Raw genomic sequence first — 21,627 nt, forward strand, 5'->3', positions numbered from 1 at the left:
CTTTTCCTTTTTTGTTTGTCAAGACAGATCAGGCTGTCCTCAAATTCAGATATCTGATTGCCTCTGCCTCCCAAGTTCTGGGATTAAAGGTGTACAGCACCACCACCTGGCTAGTATCTTTCTAGATGGCTCCCCACATTGTATAATGAGAGACTCTTGTTGAGCCTTGAAGCGTGCTGTTCAGGCTTATCTGGCTAGGGGATCCTTAGTATCTATCCTTCTACCATGCACTGGAATTACAGGAATGCCCCATTGTTCATTCAGATTTTTTTTCCTTTTTAATGTGGAATCTACGGATCTGAACTCTGGTATTCATGCTTGTGGCAAATGGTTTATGGGCTGAGCCATCCTGCTCTGAACTAGTTCTTGAGCACTGAGTAGGAATTTTCTAGAGAAATGGACTAGGGAGGAAAGGATACAAAATTACAGACTGTTGAGGTATGAAATTGCACTTACATAGCTGTTTTCCTCTTTAAAGGCATTACAATATTTACGTAAGCTCTGCAACCATCCAGCATTGGTCTTAACCCCTCAGCATCCAGAATTCAAGAGCACTACTGAAAAACTGGCAGTTCAGAATTCTTCTCTTCATGATATTCAACATGCCCCTAAGCTCTCAGCCTTGAAACAAGTATGTATGTCTTTTAATGATAAAATAATGTTTCTAATATATAATATTAGGACACTGCTGTTTCCAAAGATTATTGATGTTTGCCATTTACTGTATTTCTAAATTTGGCTTACAATTTTTTTATAGCTTTTAAAAAAAAAAATGACGTACCACTTTAACTGTGCAGTTTTGACACTACGTCACAGTGTTGTACAGCAGTCATTTATTATAGTCCCTGAGCACTCTGTAACCCAGAGCCACTGCCTCCTGAGCAGTCACTGACCATCTGCCCCTTACAATGCTAAACCTGCTTTCTATGACTTCCCTCTTACCTCAACTGTTTCATCTAAATGGAGTCATTCAGTGTTGTGTTTTTGACTGGCTTTTTAAATCTGTTTATTTTATTTAAATTAATTTATTTTATCAATCATTTATCATTAGTTATTATTTTATTAATTATTAATTATTTATTTTTTGAGATGGGGTTTCACTATGTAGCCCTGGCTGGCTCGTAATTTACTGTGTGGCCTAGACTGGCCTCAATCTCACAGATCTGCCTGCTTCTCTCAGTATTGAGATTAAAGATATGCATCACTGTACATGATCCCTTATTTAAAGAAGTAACTTTATAGCTTTTGTTTGAGACATCTGTGTTATTTCCTTGAATTAACATTAACAGAAGGCAAAAGCAAGCTGGGTGGTCAGTTTTAGCCCCAGGTACTAATGGGCTGATACAGGTTACAAATACATTTAACCTTTTTTTCTATAGAAATACTTGCAGTAGCTAGCATGTGTGTTAGGAAACACTTGTTGTCTGCTTCTGTTGAATGGAAGTGTAATGCTTTCTTCCCCAAGTTGCTGTTGGACTGTGGTTTGGGAAATGGCAGTTCTTCAGAGAGTGGCACAGAGTCTGTTGTGGCACAGCACAGAATACTGATCTTCTGTCAGCTTAAAAGCATGCTTGATATAGTAGAACATGATCTGCTCAAGCCTCACCTGCCCTCTGTCACTTATTTGAGACTAGATGGCAGCATACCTCCTGGACAGCGGCACTCCATTGTTGCCCGGTAAGTGACTCCTCTACTCTGCTGCATGGCAAGTTTTAGTGTATTTGTTAGTACTCATGAAGGCCTTTGCCTCCAGTGATGTTTTCTTTGGGTAAATAAATACCTGCAGGTGTGTTACTGGGTAATCCAGTCCCAGTAAACTTCCTTCAATCCAGAATTACAGAAGTACTGTGAGGAAGCTAATGGTCGTTATTAGGAAGGCATAATGGAGTCATAGATAACTGCTTTTACCTTTGCTGTTAGGGGTCAGACTGGAAGCAATCAAGTGGGTAGCTTAGCTAAAATCTCTGTCCTAGCTACTGTTTCTCTGGTAAAAACAAGTAATAAAGCAACTCATGTAGGAAGCAAAATGCAACCTCTGCCTGCAATACATTGATGAAATCAGTGTTTTGAGAAAGCAAATTCCTAGGTTAACTTCCAAACCTCAAATTCTCTTCTAATGTATTTTTTTAGGCAGGGTCTCCTCAGACTCAGAGCTATCAGTAAGGCTAGTCTTTATAGCCAAATTACTCCAGGAATTTCTGTTTCCACCTTCCATGGCCTGAATTAAAGGCAGGCTGCCATGGCCTTAGGTAGGTTGTGGAGATCTGAGCTCCAGTACTCTTGTGTAAGTGCTTTATCCATTGAGCCATCTCCCCAGCTCTTTGCTGTTTGTCTTAATGACTGTTCTGAGAACCTGTGTAGTTTTAATTTTGATTTCCCTGACAGCTAGTAATGTTAAATGACTTTGTTTTGTTCTGTTCCATGTGTTTAGTGTTCCATTCTATGGGATCTTTCAACTGTCTGTCCATTTCATTAGCCCATTTATTGATTGGGTTGGTTTCTTGGTATGTAGTTTGTGTTCATTGTGTATCCTACATATTAATCCTCTAAGGTTAGCAAAGACTTTGCCCCTCATTCTGTAAACTGTCTCTTCATTTGATTGTGTCCCTTTGACATACAAGTTTGTTTTTTTTTATCACATATAATACTGTTTCTTAGTTCTTGGCATTATTTCTTGAGTGATTGGATTCCTTTTTAGTTAGTCCTTGACCATGTCTATATCCCAAATTAGTTTCCCTAATTTTGCCTCTTATACTTGGGAAATTTCAGTTCTTAGTAAAGTCTCTTATCATTTAGAATTGTTCTTTTTGTCCAGGATGACAGGGACCTAGATGTGGATATCCAGTTTTCACAGCACAGTCAGTGAGAAAGGGCTGTCTTTACTCCAGTGTAGGTTTTGGGCATATTGTTGAAATTCAGGTTGCTACGTGAGTATATATTTGGGTCCTTTGTTCTATTGCATTATTTTCAGCGTCTGTGTCCCTGAAATATGCTGTTTCCTGTGGCTTAGAGACCAGCTCTGGTGACAGCTCTCATTGTTTCCTTCTCTCAGGATGGATTGCTTATTCCAGGTCTTCTGTACTTTATAGGAATAGGATTTTTACTCATTTTTTGCAAAGTTATTGAAATTGTTTTGTTTTTTGAGACAAGGTTTGATTATGTAGTCTTAGCTGGTCTGGAACTCACTCTGGGCTCAAACTCTGAGTTCTACCTGCCTCTGGCTTTTGAGTGCTGGGATTAAAGACATGTGCCACCATGCCTAGCTTGTTGAAATATTGTTTTATATTCTTATCATATTCACACCTCCCTCAGTACCTTCTCATTTCACTCCGTCCTACTTTACACTCTTCCCTAGTATTTATTTTTGTCCCTGTGAGTCCTGACAGGCTGCCTGTTCACTCTTTGTAGAGTGAGAAAGGTTGGGACATGCGCATTGAATTTGGAGGTTGCTTTTGGTGGTTCAGCCCTTTTCACAATTTTCTAAATTTAGTCATAGAGGGCTTTTCATTTTCAAGTGTCTTTTTCAGTTTCCTTTTTCAGCATTTAAATCTTTCATTGCTAGCTGGGCATGGTGGCACATGTCTTTAATCTCAGCACCTCGAAGGCAGAAGCAAATATATTTCTGTGAGTTGAACACCAGCCTCATCTACATATCAAGTTCCCGGAAAGCTGGGGTTACATAGAGAGACACTGTCTCAATATATAAACAACAAATAAATAACTTTCTTTGTAGAGTTCTTTAATCTCCTACTAGGGTCTTCTAAGACTGTCTCTTTTCTTTCTCAGCATGTCTATTACTGATTTGTAGGAATGCGACTGATTTTGAATGTAGATTTGTAATTGCTTCTTTGCTTAAAAGTTTGTGAGATCTAAGAGTTTTATGATGGAATCATGTGTGTGTATATGTGTGTGTGTGTGTTTTCAGTCTCTCAATGAACCTGGAGCTCACCTTTGAGGCTAGATTTAACTGGTCAGCCCCAGGTGCTGAGGGCTTGAATCCACGTCCACACCAAGCATTTTAACCACTAAGCCATCTTTCAGCCCAAGACCAAGATAAAACTCAGTCATCTACTAAAAACCAGTTAACCAAAGCCTCAGGCTTTCCTTCCTCTTCCATCCCTTTGTTTCCTTCTCTTGTCTCACTGCTCTTCAAGCACAATAGTGATGACAGTGAAGAACTTGGACCCTTTTCTATTCCAGGTTTTAGAAAAAATGGTCTATTTTCTCCCATTAAGTAATTCTGTCATATATAGCCTTGATTACATTGAGATATGTTCCTTTTAATCCCTAGTTTTTCTCTGAGTTTATCATGAAAGGATTGAGGATTTTGTCCACCCCTCTGCACATATGAAGTAATTATTTGCTGTCTGTCCTTGAATCATGTCATGAATCACACCCATTGCTTTGCATGTGAAGCCAGCCCCTGGAGTGAAGCCAACTTGACCACCATCTTTCCGGGGTTACTTAATTTGACTTTTGAGTGTTTGATTGAGAAGTTTTGTATCTTATGTTCATCATAGGGAATATAATTTTTTTTTAGTAGGTTGGTGGCAAATCTTTGCTTTTTGTTTTGAATTAGCTTGATGAATGCTGGTGTTGCTTCTCATTTGAGTGTCTCATAGAATTCAGGAATCTATCTGAACCTGGGCTCTTTTTAATTGTGAAATATTTCAGTAGATTGTCTAAAAATACCCATTTCTTTCAATTTCTTAAGTACAGTAGTTTTTAGGGCTGGCGAGATGGCTCAGCGGGTAAGAGCGCTGACTGCTCTTCTGAAGGTCCTGAGTTCGTATCCCAGCAACCACGTGGTGGCTCACGACCACCCATAATGAGATCTGATGCCCTCTTCTGGTGCGTCTGAAGACAGCTACAGTGTATTACACCAGAGCAAGAGGGCCAGAGTGAGTGAGGCCAGAGTGAGGGGCCATCTATACAACTACAGTGTACTCATACACATAAAAATAAATAAATAAATCTTTTTTAAAAAAGTACAGTAGTTTTTAAGGTATATCCTAATCTGAATTTTGTTGGTACATTTTCTTTTTTGTGGCTCTCATTTTGTTAAAGGTTCTTTAGTTTTCTGTTGTAGTTTAGCTGTTTGATGCTTTTGTGTATTTTTTTATAGAGAACCATCTTTTTTTCACCATTTTGTTTTTTCTTTTTTAGAGTTTTAAAAAATTTCTTACCTTTGTTTCTTTTTTCTGTGGACTTAGGGTGTGAGGGCACAACTCGTGTGTGTGTGTGTGTGTGTGTGTGTGTGTGTGTGTTTCTGGAGTCAGTTCTGTCCTTCCACCATACCATTACTTGAGGTGTCACATGGGCTCTGGATCTTTCATGTTTGCACTTGGAGCTCTAAAAGCCCTTCTTACAGCTGCTTCCATGTGTTCCAGAGGTTTTGGTGAGTTCTCATTTTCATTTGACTTCAGACATTTAAATTTTTCTCTTATTTCTTGTTCAGTAGTGATGCTTTTCTTCTGATGGCCTGTCGGTGGCAGTTTGCATTACAGGCTTTATTACTGAATGGAGGCTGACCTTCACCTTCCCTTAGAAGCAGCTGCTTTATGGAACCCAGAGTACTTTATGTGCACCGTGCTGCTCCCTGCAGTTTTGATGTTCTCCTTCTTTGCTTGGCATCCTGAATGCAGCCTGAATCTGGGTGGCCATTTGTTTTCCCTCAGTTTGGGGGAGTTTCCACTGTGATTTTACTGAAAACATTATCTTGATGCTGTAGTGAATCTGGTCTTTTAGGTATGTTCTGACTTCCTGGATCTGTCAGTCTCTGAATGCACTCACTTTCCTGCTCTTCTGACCTTGGTATTCTCAGGCCAATTTCCTCCTTTTCTGTGAAGATTTTTGCTGAATTTTTCATTTGACTTAGCTTTTCATTTCTGAATTTTGAATTTGAAGCTCATGCTATGGCTTAGCTGGTGCTTGCTCTACAAACCTGGTAAACTAATTTCAATCCTTGGAATGCACAATTTCTATTTCTTTATTGAATTCCTGCTTCGTATCCTACATCTGCTTCTTCCTTTCAACTATTGCCTTTTACATATATTTAGAAGTTCATTTGTATCCTCTTTGATTTCATTTACTAATACAATGTTCTCCTCTTGAGTCTTTTGGATTTCATCTGACTCACCCTCCTTGGTGTTTGCTTTGGTGGAATTGCTCCTTTTCACGGGCTTTATTCTGGGACTTGCATATCTAGGGTTTTTTGCACTGGTTGGATTTTCTTTTTCTTTTCTTCCTTCCCCCTCTTTTAGGTTTTTTTCCCCCTACTGTATTCTTTCTGCTCAAGTATTGGCAGCGCTCAGGTAGGGTGAGCTTGTGGTAAGTAGGCTGAGATGCCGTTCCTCTGCAATGAACTAGAAACTAAGGTGCTTGCTAAATCCTCAGTGCACATGTGTAGGTCACTGGGCATGACCCCAGCACCATTCCAGTAGCAGAGTACTGACTGCAGAAACAACCATCAGCTAGTCACTTAAAAATAGACACATTGTTTAAGAACAATAACTTTTGGGTCATAAAGAACAACCGTGTTGATCAGCTGGGGTGGGAAACACCGCAGGAAATACAGATAGGAGGTGGTTTGGGATCTACAGAGCATCTACATTAATAAAGAAGGAAAGAGAAGAGAGGGCTGCCCAGTGGTTAAAAGCACTTGCTGCACTCTGAGAGGACATGGCTCACAACCACCTGTAACTCCAGTTGCAGGGGAAATTCAATACCCTCCTCTTGCTTACTGGTGTTCAGGCATGGATGCAGGCAAGACACCCATACATGGAAAAAACAAAGCTAATGTAGAGGGAATAGAGGGGGTATAAGGAAGGACAGTGGAGTGACAATAGGATGGATGAAGAAGCACAGTATAGACATGAAACCTAGTTTTGCGATGCAAAATGAAAGCAAGGATATTAGAGAGATTTTATACAAGAGTAAAGTGTTTTGTTGTTGTTCCTGTTTAGGTAGTTTGTTTTAAAGACCAGGTAAAAATTAAAAATGTGGCCAGGTGGTGGTGGTACACACCTTTAATCCCAGCACTTGGGAGGCAGAGGCAGGCGGGTTTCTGAGTTTGAGGCCAGCCTGGTCTACAGAGTGAGTTCCAGGACAGCCAGGGCTACACAGAGAAACCCTGTCTCGAAAAACCAAAAATAAATAAATAAATAAATAAATAAATAAATAAATAAAAAAAATGTGTAGCAGATCAAATCAGGCATGCTTAAAATTCTCACATTTAGTAACTGAATCAGGAGTTGAAGGCAGTCCTTGAGGCCAGCTTGGAGAGAAGGGCGGAGGGAGGGCTAGAGGAGGAGAGCAGGATAAGGTGTCAGTCAACAGTTTTTCCTTGGTAGAAGGGTTTCTGATTGCTCTCCTCCTTGTTCTGTGATGATGGGTCAGGTGCATTTGTGCCCAGCATTGTGTGTCTGAGTGTCCTTTGGAAGTTCAGAACAAGTGGCCTTTTCGGTTTCATCGTGCTTAACAGCCCATTGCAGCGGCCCGCCCTTCTTCTTTTCCCAGTCCCCAGCATATGTTCCATGTGTTTTGGAGAGAAGTCCAAGGTTCAGAACGTACCTGTGACTGAGCTATTTATTCATCATTTTAGGGAGAGAGGGAGGGAGGGAGAGAGGGAGGGAGGGAGAGAGGGAGGGAGGGAGAGAGGGAGAGCTGCCTTCATCAGTCTGCTTCCACAGTCCACTCAGCTTTAGATTTGGCCAGTTCTCTTCTTACCAGGTGATCTGACAGCGTCCACCTCATTTCCTGCAAAGATGCTGCTCAGGTAGAGAAGCTCACAGACTCTCAGCCCCAGCTTCCTCTGACTTGTCTTGCAGTTGTATCGTCAGTGGAGGGAGCACACCCAGAAAGGTCCTCATCTCATGAGGGGCAGGGTTTAAGGCTGCTTCGTGCTCCTCTGCAGAGCTCTCACTTGGCTTAGTAACAGTGTTTGTAGGAGTAGGTTATTATTTATTATCCTTTTTTTCCACAATGGGTTACAGTAAAAGATCTTCTAATCTGCTATCTTACCAAGAAGTGTGGCTGCTCCTTTTTTTTTTTCTTTTAAATTTATTTCATGTATGTGAGTACACTATAGCTGTCTTCAGACACACCAGAAGAGGGGAATTGAACTCAGGACCTCTGGAAGAGCAGTCAGTGCTTTTAATTTTAACCGCTGAGCCATCTCTCCAGCCCCTATGAGTATCTTCTAAGACTAGTAAATATAGCTATCCTGGACATTTGCCTCTGCCTTCCCTGGAAGATATAACCTACCCCCACTCATGTCTCAACACTTTAAAAGTTCATAGTTGGGTTTTTAATTATAACATCTGTACTTTATGACTTAATCTGTATCTGATATAAAATATACAACTTGTTTGGCCTATTTCTGTTTATGAGATTTCTGTTAACATCTAGAATGAATTCTTTCTGATACAGATTTGCATGTGTGCATATGTATGTATAAATTGTGTTTTATATAAAATATGCAATTGCAGTTCAAGGACACAGTTCCTGTTGGAGAAGTGAGGGCAGCAGGCAGCTAGTCACACTGCATCTGCTGTCAAGAACAGACTGTGATGAATGCAGGATTTTGTGCTTGATTTTTTTTTTTTTCTCCTTTTCATTTAGTCCAGAAAATCTCCCTATGGGATAGACCACCCATATTTAGGGCAGGTATTCCCATTCTAATCTAGAAACCTCTTTACAGAGAAAACAGATTCATTTTTTGGTTATTCCAAGTCTTATCAAGTTGATAGAGTTTAACCATCACAGTATATTTGTATTCAAAGAATATTCTCATCTCAGTGGATAACAACAAACATCCACACCATGGTTGTGCTGGCAAGTTTTATATCAACTTGACACAAGCTAGAGTCACGTAGAAGAAGAAACCTCAGTTGAGAAAATTCCCCCACCAGATTGGCCTCTGGGCAAGCATGGGTTTCATTTTCTTAATTGATGTGGGAGTGTCACACAGCTCACTGTGGGCAGTTACACTCCTCTGCTATTTGGCCTAGCCCTTGGCTGCTACAAGAAAACAGGCAGAGTAAGCCATGAGGAACAAGCCCAGCAGTTAGTAAGCGGCACCCTTCATGACTGCAGCTTCAGTTCTTGCCCTGAGTTCCCTGAATGGTGGACTGTGATCTAAGAGTTATAAGCTGGAATAAAGCCCTTCCCTCCTCAAGATGCTTTTGATCATGGTATTTTATCACAGCAGTAGAAACCCTAAGACAGGTTTTTTAAGATAGTATGTTTCATTTTAATAAAGTATCCTAACTCTGTTTTTGTTATCTGGGTTTGTAGGTTTAACAATGACCCGTCCATTGATGTTCTTCTACTCACAACTCACGTTGGTGGCCTAGGGCTTAACTTGACAGGTGCTGACACTGTGGTGTTTGTGGAGCATGACTGGAACCCTATGCGAGATTTACAGGCCATGGACCGGGCCCACCGTATTGGGCAGGTGAGTCCTCTAACACTCCACTAGATGCTAGACAAATACTCCAAAAAAGCTGGGGCGACTGGATTCCAATTCTTGCTTTGATGCGAAGTGCTCAGTGAAGATTGTTTCACTTTCTAGCATGGCTTTGAAACCCTGGGTCACTGTCTGTTCTGATGTTCTATAATTCCTGGAAACATTTTTAGGGTTGTGGAAGCAGAAAAACCTCCAGATTTAAGGTAATAGGAAGGGCTGGTTTGACAACCTGAGTTTATCAGTTTGCCTTATGGTTCAATTGTTCTTATTTAGAAACGTGTGGTTAATGTCTACCGGTTGATAACCAGAGGAACACTGGAAGAAAAGATAATGGGCTTGCAGAAATTCAAGATGAACATTGCAAATACCGTTATCAGCCAGGAAAATTCCAGCTTGCAGAGTATGGGCACTGATCAGCTTCTTGACCTGTTTACTCTCGATAAGGTAAAGACGTGTTTATCTGTAATCAGTCCTGTGGCTGTCTGTGTGAACTGTGAGAGTGTGGGCTGCCGGGGCACAGCCTCCTGGGATTAGCAAGTAAAAAGCATTAAGAATAGTAAATAAGGGCTGAGAGCACTGGCTGCTCTTCCAGAAAACCCAAGTCCCATTCCCAGCACTCATATGGCAGCTGACAACTGTCTGTAACTCCTGTTGCAGGGGATCTGATGCCCTCACACAGACAGACATTCAGGCAGAACACCCATCTACATAGAGTGTAGAGCCCGTGAAGGCTGAGGCCAGCATGAGATCCTTTGGAGCTGAAGTTATAAGATGGCTGAGAGCTGCTCATTGTGGGTGCTTGAGCCCTCTACAACTGCTAAGCCATCTCTCTAGCCTCCAACACTTCACATTTTTAAAAACTACATTTATTTTATTGTGTTTGGGGTTGTGTGTGTCAAGTGTATTTTTAGGGCTGGGTGCCTTTCATCCACCATCTGACTCCTGAGGCCCCGACTCAGACTTTGTCTGACACTTAGGCACTTAGAGCAGATGGATAGAGTTACTACTGTGGGGATCAGACTACTAATGTGTTGGCTGACCTATCATCCGAGCATGGCTGGCGCTAAGGCACTCTAGAAGCTGACGCACAAAGGGCCAAATTGCAAGACCCCATCTTCCTTCCTCTTTCTCTTATGCCTGTTCTCATTGATTGGTTGACTGAGAAAACTCGCATGTACCTCAGACTATCCTTGAACTTGCAGTGTAGCTGAAAATGACCTTGAACTCCTTATTACAGCATGCCTCTGCTGTGCCTGGGTTTGTGCTATACTGGGTTTGTCCAACACAGAACTTAGTGTGCAAGGGCACTCACTCTGTCCTTGAGCTTCTCCACAGCCTTTCTGGCTTCTTTTTTCCAGTGTTGGAGATTGAACTCAGGGATTCAACCACTGAGCTATATATAGCCTTTGACCTTTGATATTTCTGAATTAAAGTGGTTGTGGTAGCACACATCTTTGATTCCAGCACTTGGGAGGCAGAAGCAGGTGGGTATCTGTGAGTTCAAGGACAGTCAGAGCTATATCATGAGACCACGTCTCAAACAAAGCAGAAAACTCACTTTATCTGCCAATGTTGCATTAGGATGGAAAAGCAGAAAAGGCTGACAGCTCCACTTCTGGCAAAGCAAGCATGAAATCAGTTCTTGAAAACCTGAGTGACCTCTGGGATGCCGAGCAGTATGATTCCGAGTACAACCTGGAGACCTTTATGCGTTCTCTCGAGTGACTGCTGCGTGCTGGACACAACTGCTGCTAGCTCAGTTACCTTCTGCTGATATTCAGCAGACTAAGTCTATGCGAACTTGAACTGAATGTATAAATAGATCTGAAGACTCTTCAGCTTAGTGCTGGCTCTTGCTTCATTGGGGAACAAGTTATTCTCAAGTATTTGCACTGTATTAAATACAAATGTTAATGTGAAAAGGTTTAAATTTTACATGCTGAATAGCTGCAGACAGAGGAAGCAGCCAGGTTTCCATGTGCTACCAGGAGGTGCTTCTGTAGGACAGCTCCTCTCCAGTCACTGTCTCCACGGTGAGACCCACCAGTGCTGCGGTGTTTGTATGCATTTGTGTTCTTTAAAATAGTACTTGTTTTTATAATTGATTACAAATAGGGCTTCTTTTGTATAAAAGCCTTAATGAGCCATACTTTTCAGAATTTCAGAGTGACTTTAATATTAGCTCTAGAACATGAAAATGTTAAGCAATGAATTGAACCAGGCCCTGTGGCGACCTTTGTATATTTAATGCAGATGCATATGGTGTTTTTCAGATCCTTTCACATCATTTTGTTCACTTTTCAAGTATACTAAATAATAAATGCAGGTACTGGTATTTAAGGCTACAATAACATCCTATTAGAGGGTGGGTTTCTGTTTAATTTATCTAATGGCTAGGATATAGCCAGATTCAAAGAACATATATGTACTCAGTAAGTTTCAATCTTTCATATACTATATATATATATATATATATATATATATATATATATATATATATATATATAGTAACTATGAACACAGTTTTCCAGACCTAGATTTTACACTGCTTAAATCCCGAACCCTGTGGTAAAGACTGTTTACTGTAGTAGGGCATGCCTGACACACAGGGAGGAATGCTCTTTCTACACAACAGACAAGGATACATGTATCTATATGACAGTGTCCATCCTACACCGGAAAATGTGGCTTTGGCACTAAAATCATGTAGTTACACCAGACAGCAATAATAATTGAGCACGGAGCTAATGAGTTAGTGTTAAAACAGCTCAATGGTGAGGGTGGGTAGCTGTATATAGATATGCATGTATGTGTATGTATATATAATTTTATAACTTTCCCACATAAATTAATACATGCCTGTGTATACACACATGTGTGGAATATATTTGTATATATGTATGTACAGGTAATAAACATCCCTAAGGTTTGTGTCTGGTCCTACACCTAGGCATCAACTTAAAACCATCAGACCTCAGTTGTACAATAACAAGGGTTTTGTTTAAAATAATTAAAAGCCCCACAGCACTTAGATATGAAGTTTGTCACACTTGAGTAGCCTTGACAGCCATCCTGTAATACTGAACCTAGCATTCCACAAGAGAATAAACATCAAATTGTAAAGTCTGTGCAATCGTGTGTTGTTTACAGTAAAGACTAAACAAGCAGCTCAGATGCACAGGTTGTTGGAAGCCACACTTTTTGTATGTAAGGTTTATATTCAAATATAGAGGACCAAAAGGAAAACTCTTAACGATTTCATGTAGAAGATGCAATGTACTTGTATGCTTTTATAAACTATTTATTTGCTATTTCTGTATCTTCTAAAAGCAGGGAGTGGTTTTATCACCGAAGAAATAGTAAGGGACAGAAGAATTCATACCGTATATTAGTGTTTTGTTTTGTATCCTCACTTGAAAAGTCAGAACTAGAAGGCAAGCAAAGCTTATGGGTTTAATCAGAAAGTACATACATGCACATATTGGCAAACTAGTTCTCAAAGAGAAAGTATCGTGTGTGTCCTTTTCATGAGGAACGGTGACATTTTTAAAGCTTTTTGTTGTAAGATGTCAAGCCACCTATTCTAGTTTCCCAACCAAGGAAGGCACGTGACCCAGAACGTGGTGCCTGCCCATCTGACAGTGGGGAACACGACTAAGGTAGTGCGTGCACTAGACCCCGTTACCAGCTATGTGGGGGTGATGACGCACTAGGTATGTATTTAAAATGTGTGGGTTTTGGAGCTCAAATAAACATGGTAGAGTACTGGTGCTGAGCTCGATTGTGGGTTCATGGAATCCATTGAACTATTGTTGAAATTTTCAAATAGTTAATTATATTTAGAGTTGATCACACATTAATTGTTTCTTGTAGGAAAGTCTTAAGATTGGAGGTTCTGGGTCTAGCATTTATACACACACCATGCACAAATACTAGTCTTTAAGCAGAGCTGGTTACTTGGTAACTGGCAATTGTGGGGGAAGGTCCTCCACTGAGACAGTTTAGAGAGGTTTGGGCAAATGTAAGCATTCCAGTGAACCACCTGAAGGTGTGACATGGAGTACCACACCCTTGAATGTACCTGATCTCAGAACCAAGCCGGGTCAGGCTTGGTCCTTGCAGAGAGTGTGACCATTTAAGTGGCACAATTGAAACTAAGAACACAATAGAGCTAGGTATGGTGGCACACGCCTTTAATCCCAGTACAACAAACCAACAAAATAGAATTTGCAGGAAAGAGCAAACTCTGTCATATGCCTTTGCCTGACATATGAGCTTTGCCCACCAACCCAGCCTTGTATCTTCTTCAGACCTCAATTTCCCAGGACCCATTGGTACTGGTGGGATTAAGTGACATTAAATGCAGGGATGTCTGTAATCAAATGTCAGAAAATTCAGTGCAAATCAATACAATAAAAACTTGAGTTTTGCTACCAATCAGTTGAGAATGTTTGCTTATCACACTAAGCACTATCACCAACCTAAAAAGAGATCCAACCTCTAAAGAGAGAGCAGCCAGCTTCTGGGCTGCAGAGATGGCTCAGTGTGAAGGTGCTTGCCAGCAAGCCTAACACCCTGCAGTTCCATCCCCGCAGGCCTTCAGCAAGTGGAGTCTAGCTACAGACAACTGCAGCGTCTTCATCTTCACTTCAGTCTCCCGAGGCAGTCAGCATTGGATCTCACCGTCCTGCCTCGTGGCCTTTTAGCTGATCCAGCTACTAGCCAGACCTGCCAAGCTTTCGGTCACATTCGGACTACAGCAAAACTATAATGGCTCTACAAGTAGTGGCTCCTGCCCACCTCTGACCACATCTCGGCCCCTGCCCCTGTTTATCTCAGTCAAGCCAGTATGTTCTCTGTTGTACCTTAACATAAAACCAGAAGACAAAAAGATTGGGGGAGGAGTGAAGGTAAAGAAACAATGGCTACACCTGATCAAAGATATCTCTCGGGGCTGGAGATGGCTCAGTGGTTAAGAGCGCTGTCTGCCCTTCCAGAGGTCATGAGTTCAATTTCCAGCAACTACATGGTGGCTCTCAACCACCTATAATTGGATCTGATGCCCTCTTATGGTGTGTCAGCAACAGGATGCTCATATAACATTAAATAAATAAACCTTTTTTAAAAAATAGGTATCTTTCAAAAGAGAGGTGTTGAGTAGGCAAGTAGGTAAGTAGAGCCCAAAGAGGAAAAGGCGGGACTGAAATTCGGTGTGGAAGATGGTATTTTAAGGTAAGAAGCTTCAAGATCATCTGCAGAAATGCTACAATCCAGCACCATTGATGAGGGAAAAGCTAATGGCCAGTGAGTCATTTATGGATCTCAACAGTGATTGCAAAAGACTGCAGAAGAAACTAGAAATCTGTAAGGAGTGCAAAGAGTTGTATGTCTCTGATTTAAGACTAAGGCAATAGCCACATGCACATTCCTGGCTCCTTTGATTGCATGTATCATACCAACGGGAAAAGTGTGGCATGGCTTCATTAATTCAGGGAACATTCCAGTAAGAACTGTTGCTTGCAAAGGGAGGAGGGTCCTTTAATTGTAAAGGATTTGGTTAATGATGTATCACAGGTGACTGATAAAACGTGTCACATCAAACCTGGACAAAAACTCAAAAACAAAGAGGCAACAGGTTTCACATCTCTCAGAAGCAATAGACCAGAAGAAAAACGAGTTGCATGTAGATCATGTAGATATTTAATGTGTTTTATTTGGCATAGCAATCTGGATATGCCTAACAACTCTAGAATACAGTCCTTAGATGCTTGTGTCAGAAATTGACCCAAATCGACCATATGCTGAGGAAGAATGTAATCCCTCACATATTTCAAGAAACTACAAGTCCATTTCTTTGCCAATTCAGTATATTTAAGTTTTTAGCCATCATGGTAAAGCAATCTGAAGGACAAAAAAGGGGGGCTAGAGGTAGTTCTAGAAGACTCAAGTTCATATCTCACCATCCATAAGGTAGCTCACAACCATCTCTAACCCCAGTCCCTGGGGATTCAGCACCTCCTGGGGTGTCCTTGAACATCAACCACATGTATGGTGCACAGACACACATGTTCACAAAACACCCACGTGTAAATTAAAAAAAAGTCAGCAATGGCCACACATACTGTAATCCCAGAACTTAGAAGTAGAGGCAGGAAACAACAAAAGACCTTACACTTGTAAACAAAGTCATAGTCTATGTAGATCCCCAGAGCCTACAAAAGTTTCAGACTAGGCAGCTTTAGCAGTTTAGTGGAGATGTCAGTATTCAAAGTGTTTCTGGATGCTGGTAATAAGAACTTCATTTTTTAAAATTTCAAATGTAATGGCACCAGAATCCACGAGACAGGTACACATCTTACAAAGCATGTGAAAATATATGTTGTTTAGAACAACAAAAAATGACCTTGAGAAATGGAGATATACCATATTCATAGATTAGAATATAACTATTCATAGATTCATACATAACTTTGGGGCTGGGCATATAGGTCAAAGCATGCTCAAGATCCTGAGTTTAATCTCCAGTGCTAGACACCAGAGTGTTCAGAAAAATATTGTTAGGATTCCAAATATATGGAGATTCAAATCAATTACATCCAGAATCCCAGTAAGACTTTTTAAAAGAGCTGAGAAGACCTGAGAGACTTTTCATACCTAGAGGGAGAATGCTGCAGAGGCCTGAAAGAGTCTTGGACTGACAAGCAGAGACCAAAAGAACAGAAAAGCAAGAAGAGCTAGCTGGATTGCTGCAAGCCCAGGTCAGAAAACTCAACTGCAGAGCTCAGCAATCAGGAGCAAAAACGACTCATGGGCCAGGTGGTGGTGATGCATGCCTTTAATCCCAGCACTTGGGAGGCAGAAGCAGGTGGGGCTTCTGAGTTCGAGGCCAGCCTGGTCTACAGTGTGAGTTCCAGGACAGCCAGGGATATACAGAGAAACCCTGTCTCAAAAAAACAAAAACAAAAAACCATGGGGTGAGCCTGTGGCTGCCTGCAAATACACTGCTTTATAGCTTGGTTTTTCTTCAATGGAGAAAAGAAAGGACAGTCTCCAAAACTCGGATCTATATGCTTTAAAAATATCTATAGATACAGATATAATTCATACACACATATGTGTGTGTATGACGCTGTGCACATTTTAGCTTGGTCATGAACATATATTTTAAACTAAAATAATAAAACTTAGAAGAAAGTATGGGGCTTGGGGATGTGGCTCAGTTGGCAAAAGCATGCCCAGCCTGCAGGAAGTCCTGGCTTTCATTCCCAGCATGGTGGCATACACCTGTGCTCACAAACATTCAGCAGGTAGAAGCAAGGGAATCAGAATTTCCAGGTCATCCCTTGGCTACCTACTGAGTTAGAAGTCAGTCTGGGCTACATGAGACCCTGACTCCAAAATATATAAAAATAAAAGGTGATCCTGTTTTGAACATGGTTTCCTAGACATGACATTTGTGACATCTCAAGGGTAGCCAAGGCAGGAGGTTGAGGAGCCCATTGCTACTTCAAGTAAACAACCAAGAAAATGCCCAACAGACATACACACAGGCTAGTGTGATGGAGGCTATGCTTCAATTGAGGTTCCCTCTTCTCAGGTATGGTAGACGGACAAGGTTAGCCAACACAACTTCCTTTGCAGTATCTTTTATTAACCAGTAAACCGCGCTTCCCAGAAAGTGGGCTGTGTGAACCCAAGCTTAAAGCTGGTCAGTCAGAAGCTGAGACTAACAGCTGGCATCTAAAAATTGGGAAGGTGGAGGCCAGCGCTCTTAACCTGCAGGGATGGGACCAGGGAATCCAAGCCGGTGACCCTCTGGGAGAGGTGGAGGCGGACCTGAGCTGAGTGGTGGGCGTGGCCGCGTGGGGGCGGCAACCAGACACCGGAGCCCCGCCTCCCGGGACGCCCTGCTGGTCCCCTTCCCTTTTACCCTCCTCAAGGACCTTGTGATGGGGGCCGGGGGAGGAGCCCAGAGCACACCGTCCTGCGTGCTCGATCTTAGTCCCGAACTAAGACCCTCCCGGACCGAACCCTCCAGCAGTGCTGGGTTCCGCATCCTTTTTCCCAGAGAAAGCGTGCAGCAAGACCAGAATCCATACCAATTTTCCCATAGCCCCATTTTCTGAAAAAATTTATTAGACTTTGGTATCCTTGTTGAAAAACTAAGGATGACAAGACTTACCTTTTCACAACAGTTCTAGTTAAGGAATTAGGCCTCATGTGGCAATGTACTGGCAATGAAAACACAGGCATTGGGGCGGGGGTTGGGGAAAGAGCTCAGGGGCAGGGCCCAAATATACCTTGCCTGAGGCCTAGAAGGCCATCAACAGCACACAAAAGAAAAGAAAAAAAAATCCCAATTCTCCACCCCCCCATGTGCATTGCCTGAGCCCACAAATACTTTCCTGTTTCAAATTTCCTTGTGCATTTGAAAGCGTGGGCTCTGAGAAAGAGTGAATTTTGGTGGAATATGTGAGCTGTTTGAAGACTTGGGGTTTTTGTTTTGTTTTGTAAAAACAAATGGAGCAAGTCAGAATTTCCTGATGGAAAGTAAACACACGGAGATAGTCCTTAGCAAAAGATGACACGTGCCAGTGCTTCGTACAACTAGATTTAATAAGTTGTTATTACAGAAAAAAAAAGTCCAAACTACAAAGTTTAAGCAGTTAAGCAATAGCTGCGAGCGCTCCACGTTCAGTCACAGTAGCGAATCCGTACAAGCAGGTATTAGTCCAAGCCCCAGGGCAGAAGCCGAGGAAGGGGTTACCAGCGGAAAACAGTCCAAGAGAACAGGTAGAAGATACAGTACAGTTAAAATTAGTTGTTAGTTGAAAATCAAATACAGAGATCTGAGCTGTGAACATCTAAAATCATGTCCATCATTTCCACGGCAAAAATACAAACACCTAATACTTTATACCCCCAACAGCACTAATGTCTAGGAGCAGGCATACCCCCTTGTGCGAGCACCCAAGCGCTCTGGGTCCCAATGAACTACTGTAATCTTACAAAGTCAACATCCCTGGATCCACTTCTTGACCCAGTTTGGGGTATAAAGTCAACAGTATCAATTATAAAATACTCTGGTGGGATGGATACTATGGCAGTCGAGTTTGACAAGTTTGGATATTAGAAAAGAAAAGAGAAATGTTAGCAGACACAGCATACAAACTAGTGAGAGAGGAGTGGTCCATACAAATAAGCCAGTTTTAACAAAAAGACACTTTTTTTTGTTATCACTAATCTGTGACTAACCTTTCATTCAAACCTTGCAAGCTGAGATGTCACAATACTCAAATATCTAGGTAGGAGCTTTACCCAGTTAAATGCCACTTTGTTGCTAATATAATAGATAAAATGAAAACTAGCAGTTATTTGCTAATTGCATAAATGCAGTACACTGCATTAGCCCATGCCTTACTAACAAGCGATAAAACACAAGATATAGGCAAAGACCTACGCATAATCTATACCACTAAACAATAATTTCCCCAATTTCTTCTGTTCCTAATCATTTATTTGTAGTTAATGTAAAATTCCAACCAATCGGACCCAATTTGAGTTAAAATTTTACATCACAACTTGATCTAATCTATATATTATTTACAAAACTGAATACATAGAGCGAACCCAAGAGCCAACTCTGGACACACGCTTATCTGTTATTGATTAACCTCTCTCCACTTCAACAGAACTAGAAGAGGCCACCAACAACTAGCAGAAATGCACCATCTATGTAGAGCAAGTCCCTGGATGTTCTGTTTACACAACACCAGCTCTGCAGTTGAGAGATGTCTCTGCAGTAACTGCACATGCCTTGTCAACAGCTGCTTTCCACAGTGCACTCCAGGGGTTGGGGGTGAGGGGAGAGGGGTGGGGAGGGAGGGCAGTTGGGGGGACTGGGGAAGCAGCAACAGGAAGGCAGACAGATCATGCACAGAGTGGCCCAATGTCACCGTAGGGAAGGGCAAACAAGGGGCACAAGGGGCGCCATGACAGAGAACAGGTGGGGAGTGAGAAGGATGCAGCTAGCACATAAACAGTGGTGACCCTGTGCTTCCCCAGGGCCTGCCGCCAGCCCTCCCTGGGGACATGCCAGGTGAGGCATTCGGGCCTGCAACATACAAGGTGGGATCTTCTCACACACGACACTACACCACTGCATGCGAGTGAAAGATCTGGGGGGGGGGGGGGGGGGGGAAGGCACCAGCTTATATACTGACAGCAGTTGGTGGTGGATTCACACACACACACACACACACACTCAAGCATGTTTTAGGGAAAGCACTGGACACTGCTGGCCGAGCTAGGCTTCACACCCAATGCTATTTCAGGAGGGGTGGCCTCGTTATCTGGCCACAGATTTGGCTGCATCTGGTGTTGTATAAACCCACTGTAACATCCTGAGAGACCTGTACTGTGACATCCCTAGTCTCACACTGAACACTGTGATGAAGGAAAAGGCATGTTGAGATCTCGCACGTTCTGCTCATTCTGTCATTTTATTATCCAATTGTCCATTACAGTCCCAGTCACTTTACAGAACCAACCGTTTCCACCCTTGTCATATTGTAAACCACATCGGCAAGTTAATACATAAAGCTTTGCATTTCAAAAAACTAGACACTTTAGTAACAATATTACAAAGGTTTTAGCTTCAAAAATAACTGAAAATGAAAAAAATAAACCTTTAAAGAATTAGCATCATAAAATTAATTTATTCCAAGTAAAAATACAAAATAATATTATGACGTTGACCAGATATGAAAGTCCCTCCCAGAAACAACTCTAGTAATGATTGAGAAAGCACTCCTTAAAGAAAATACGAAATAAAATGAAAAATATGTAAATATGTTTAATTTTTTTCTTAGCAAAAAATCTTTCTAAAAATAACAATGAAAATTTGTCTCAGTACAAAGGCTACATTACTATTGAAAAAATACCAGCATGAGGAAAAGGTACATTTGACAGTAGAAAATGAGTTCTGTGAATCACAATGTCTAAAGTCTGCAATGAAAATAAATCTGCAATAAAGATTTAGGCCTTTTTTCTTTTCTTTTTTTTTTCTATTTTTTATACAAACAGTACAAACAGTATTGCACATAACAACAAAGAGTCGAGGTTAGTTACAGCCTTCAAAAAATCCACTAGTTCAAGTGTCCCATCAAGGACAGGCCACAGCAGGACCTGTGTTACCCAGCTTCCCAGTCAAGCTGCAGGGCAGAACACCTCTGTGTTTTTTTTTTTTAAAAATAATTTTTTTGAAGGACCCTCTCTTTTAATATAACATTAAGAACTTGGGGGGGGGCACATTTATTTACAAAACAAAAGGGAACATGTTATAATTTAATAAACTAAAAAAGTTCTCTTTAAAAAAATACAAACAGAAGAACTCTTTCACAATCCTGGTCAGTCACACAATCAACACTTGATTATAAATATACAAATTAAGGGAAAGCAGTTTCCTAAGTCACAGGTCTCAGCACCAAGTGGAGTCTCTCTGACAACCTGGTCTCTCTGTGACAGACACTGTGGCCTTCACGTCAGCTTACTCTGCACAGTCTCCTGGCTCCTCTAGAGCTCAGGGTTATTTTAGTACATGAAAGAGGGGTGCTTCTTCCAAACATCTGCATGTTTCACATAATTAGGTAGATTTCTGTAGGTTAGATATGATCTTTAATATTATAGTTATAAAGCTCTAACTTCTTCATTTTCAAAAAACACAAATAAGCATGAAAAAAATAAAGTTACCCATCTGTTAAATCATTTTCTTGCAGAATTAAATTAATATATATTTTCTGAATAAACTTACTTAGAAAATATCATTTTCTTTCCTATATTTCAAAATTGAGGTATTGCAAAAGATCATGTCAGTCAGAAAGCATGCCTTTTTCCTTAAAAACAAACAAGCAAAAATCATCAGGCAATTTTGAAAACGTTCTAGAATATAAAAGTAGTAGTGCGTAACAACATTTCCCATACAGATGAAAAAAAAAATAAACACAAACATAGAAAAAGGAACCAAACCAAAGCACATCTGGGCTGCAGAAAACGGTTATTCCCAAAGGGCCCAGAGAAAACCCAAAAGGGGGAGGGCTCTAATAGGCATCTTTTAATTCAGTAAAAAACTATTTTGTTTCTCCTTTTTTTTTTTTTTT

General features: G+C 41.2%; 1 protein-coding gene across 1 annotated transcript in view; it reads left to right on the forward strand.

The window, feature by feature from the left end:
- Positions 1–13,906, forward strand: part of Btaf1 (B-TFIID TATA-box binding protein associated factor 1) — an 89,951-nt gene extending 76,045 nt beyond the window's left edge. Inside the window, exons 34-38 of the mRNA XM_031390175.1 lie at positions 479–631; positions 1,466–1,677; positions 9,298–9,457; positions 9,743–9,913; positions 11,051–13,906. Of these exons, the coding sequence (XP_031246035.1) occupies positions 479–631; positions 1,466–1,677; positions 9,298–9,457; positions 9,743–9,913; positions 11,051–11,194 (840 nt within the window). The 3' untranslated portion in view covers positions 11,195–13,906. The remainder of the gene's footprint in view (positions 1–478; positions 632–1,465; positions 1,678–9,297; positions 9,458–9,742; positions 9,914–11,050) is intronic.
- The last annotated feature ends 7,721 nt before the right edge of the window (positions 13,907–21,627 follow it).

This window comes from Mastomys coucha, unplaced genomic scaffold, assembly GCF_008632895.1.
Source record: "Mastomys coucha isolate ucsf_1 unplaced genomic scaffold, UCSF_Mcou_1 pScaffold21, whole genome shotgun sequence".
NCBI lineage: Eukaryota > Metazoa > Chordata > Mammalia > Rodentia > Muridae > Mastomys > Mastomys coucha.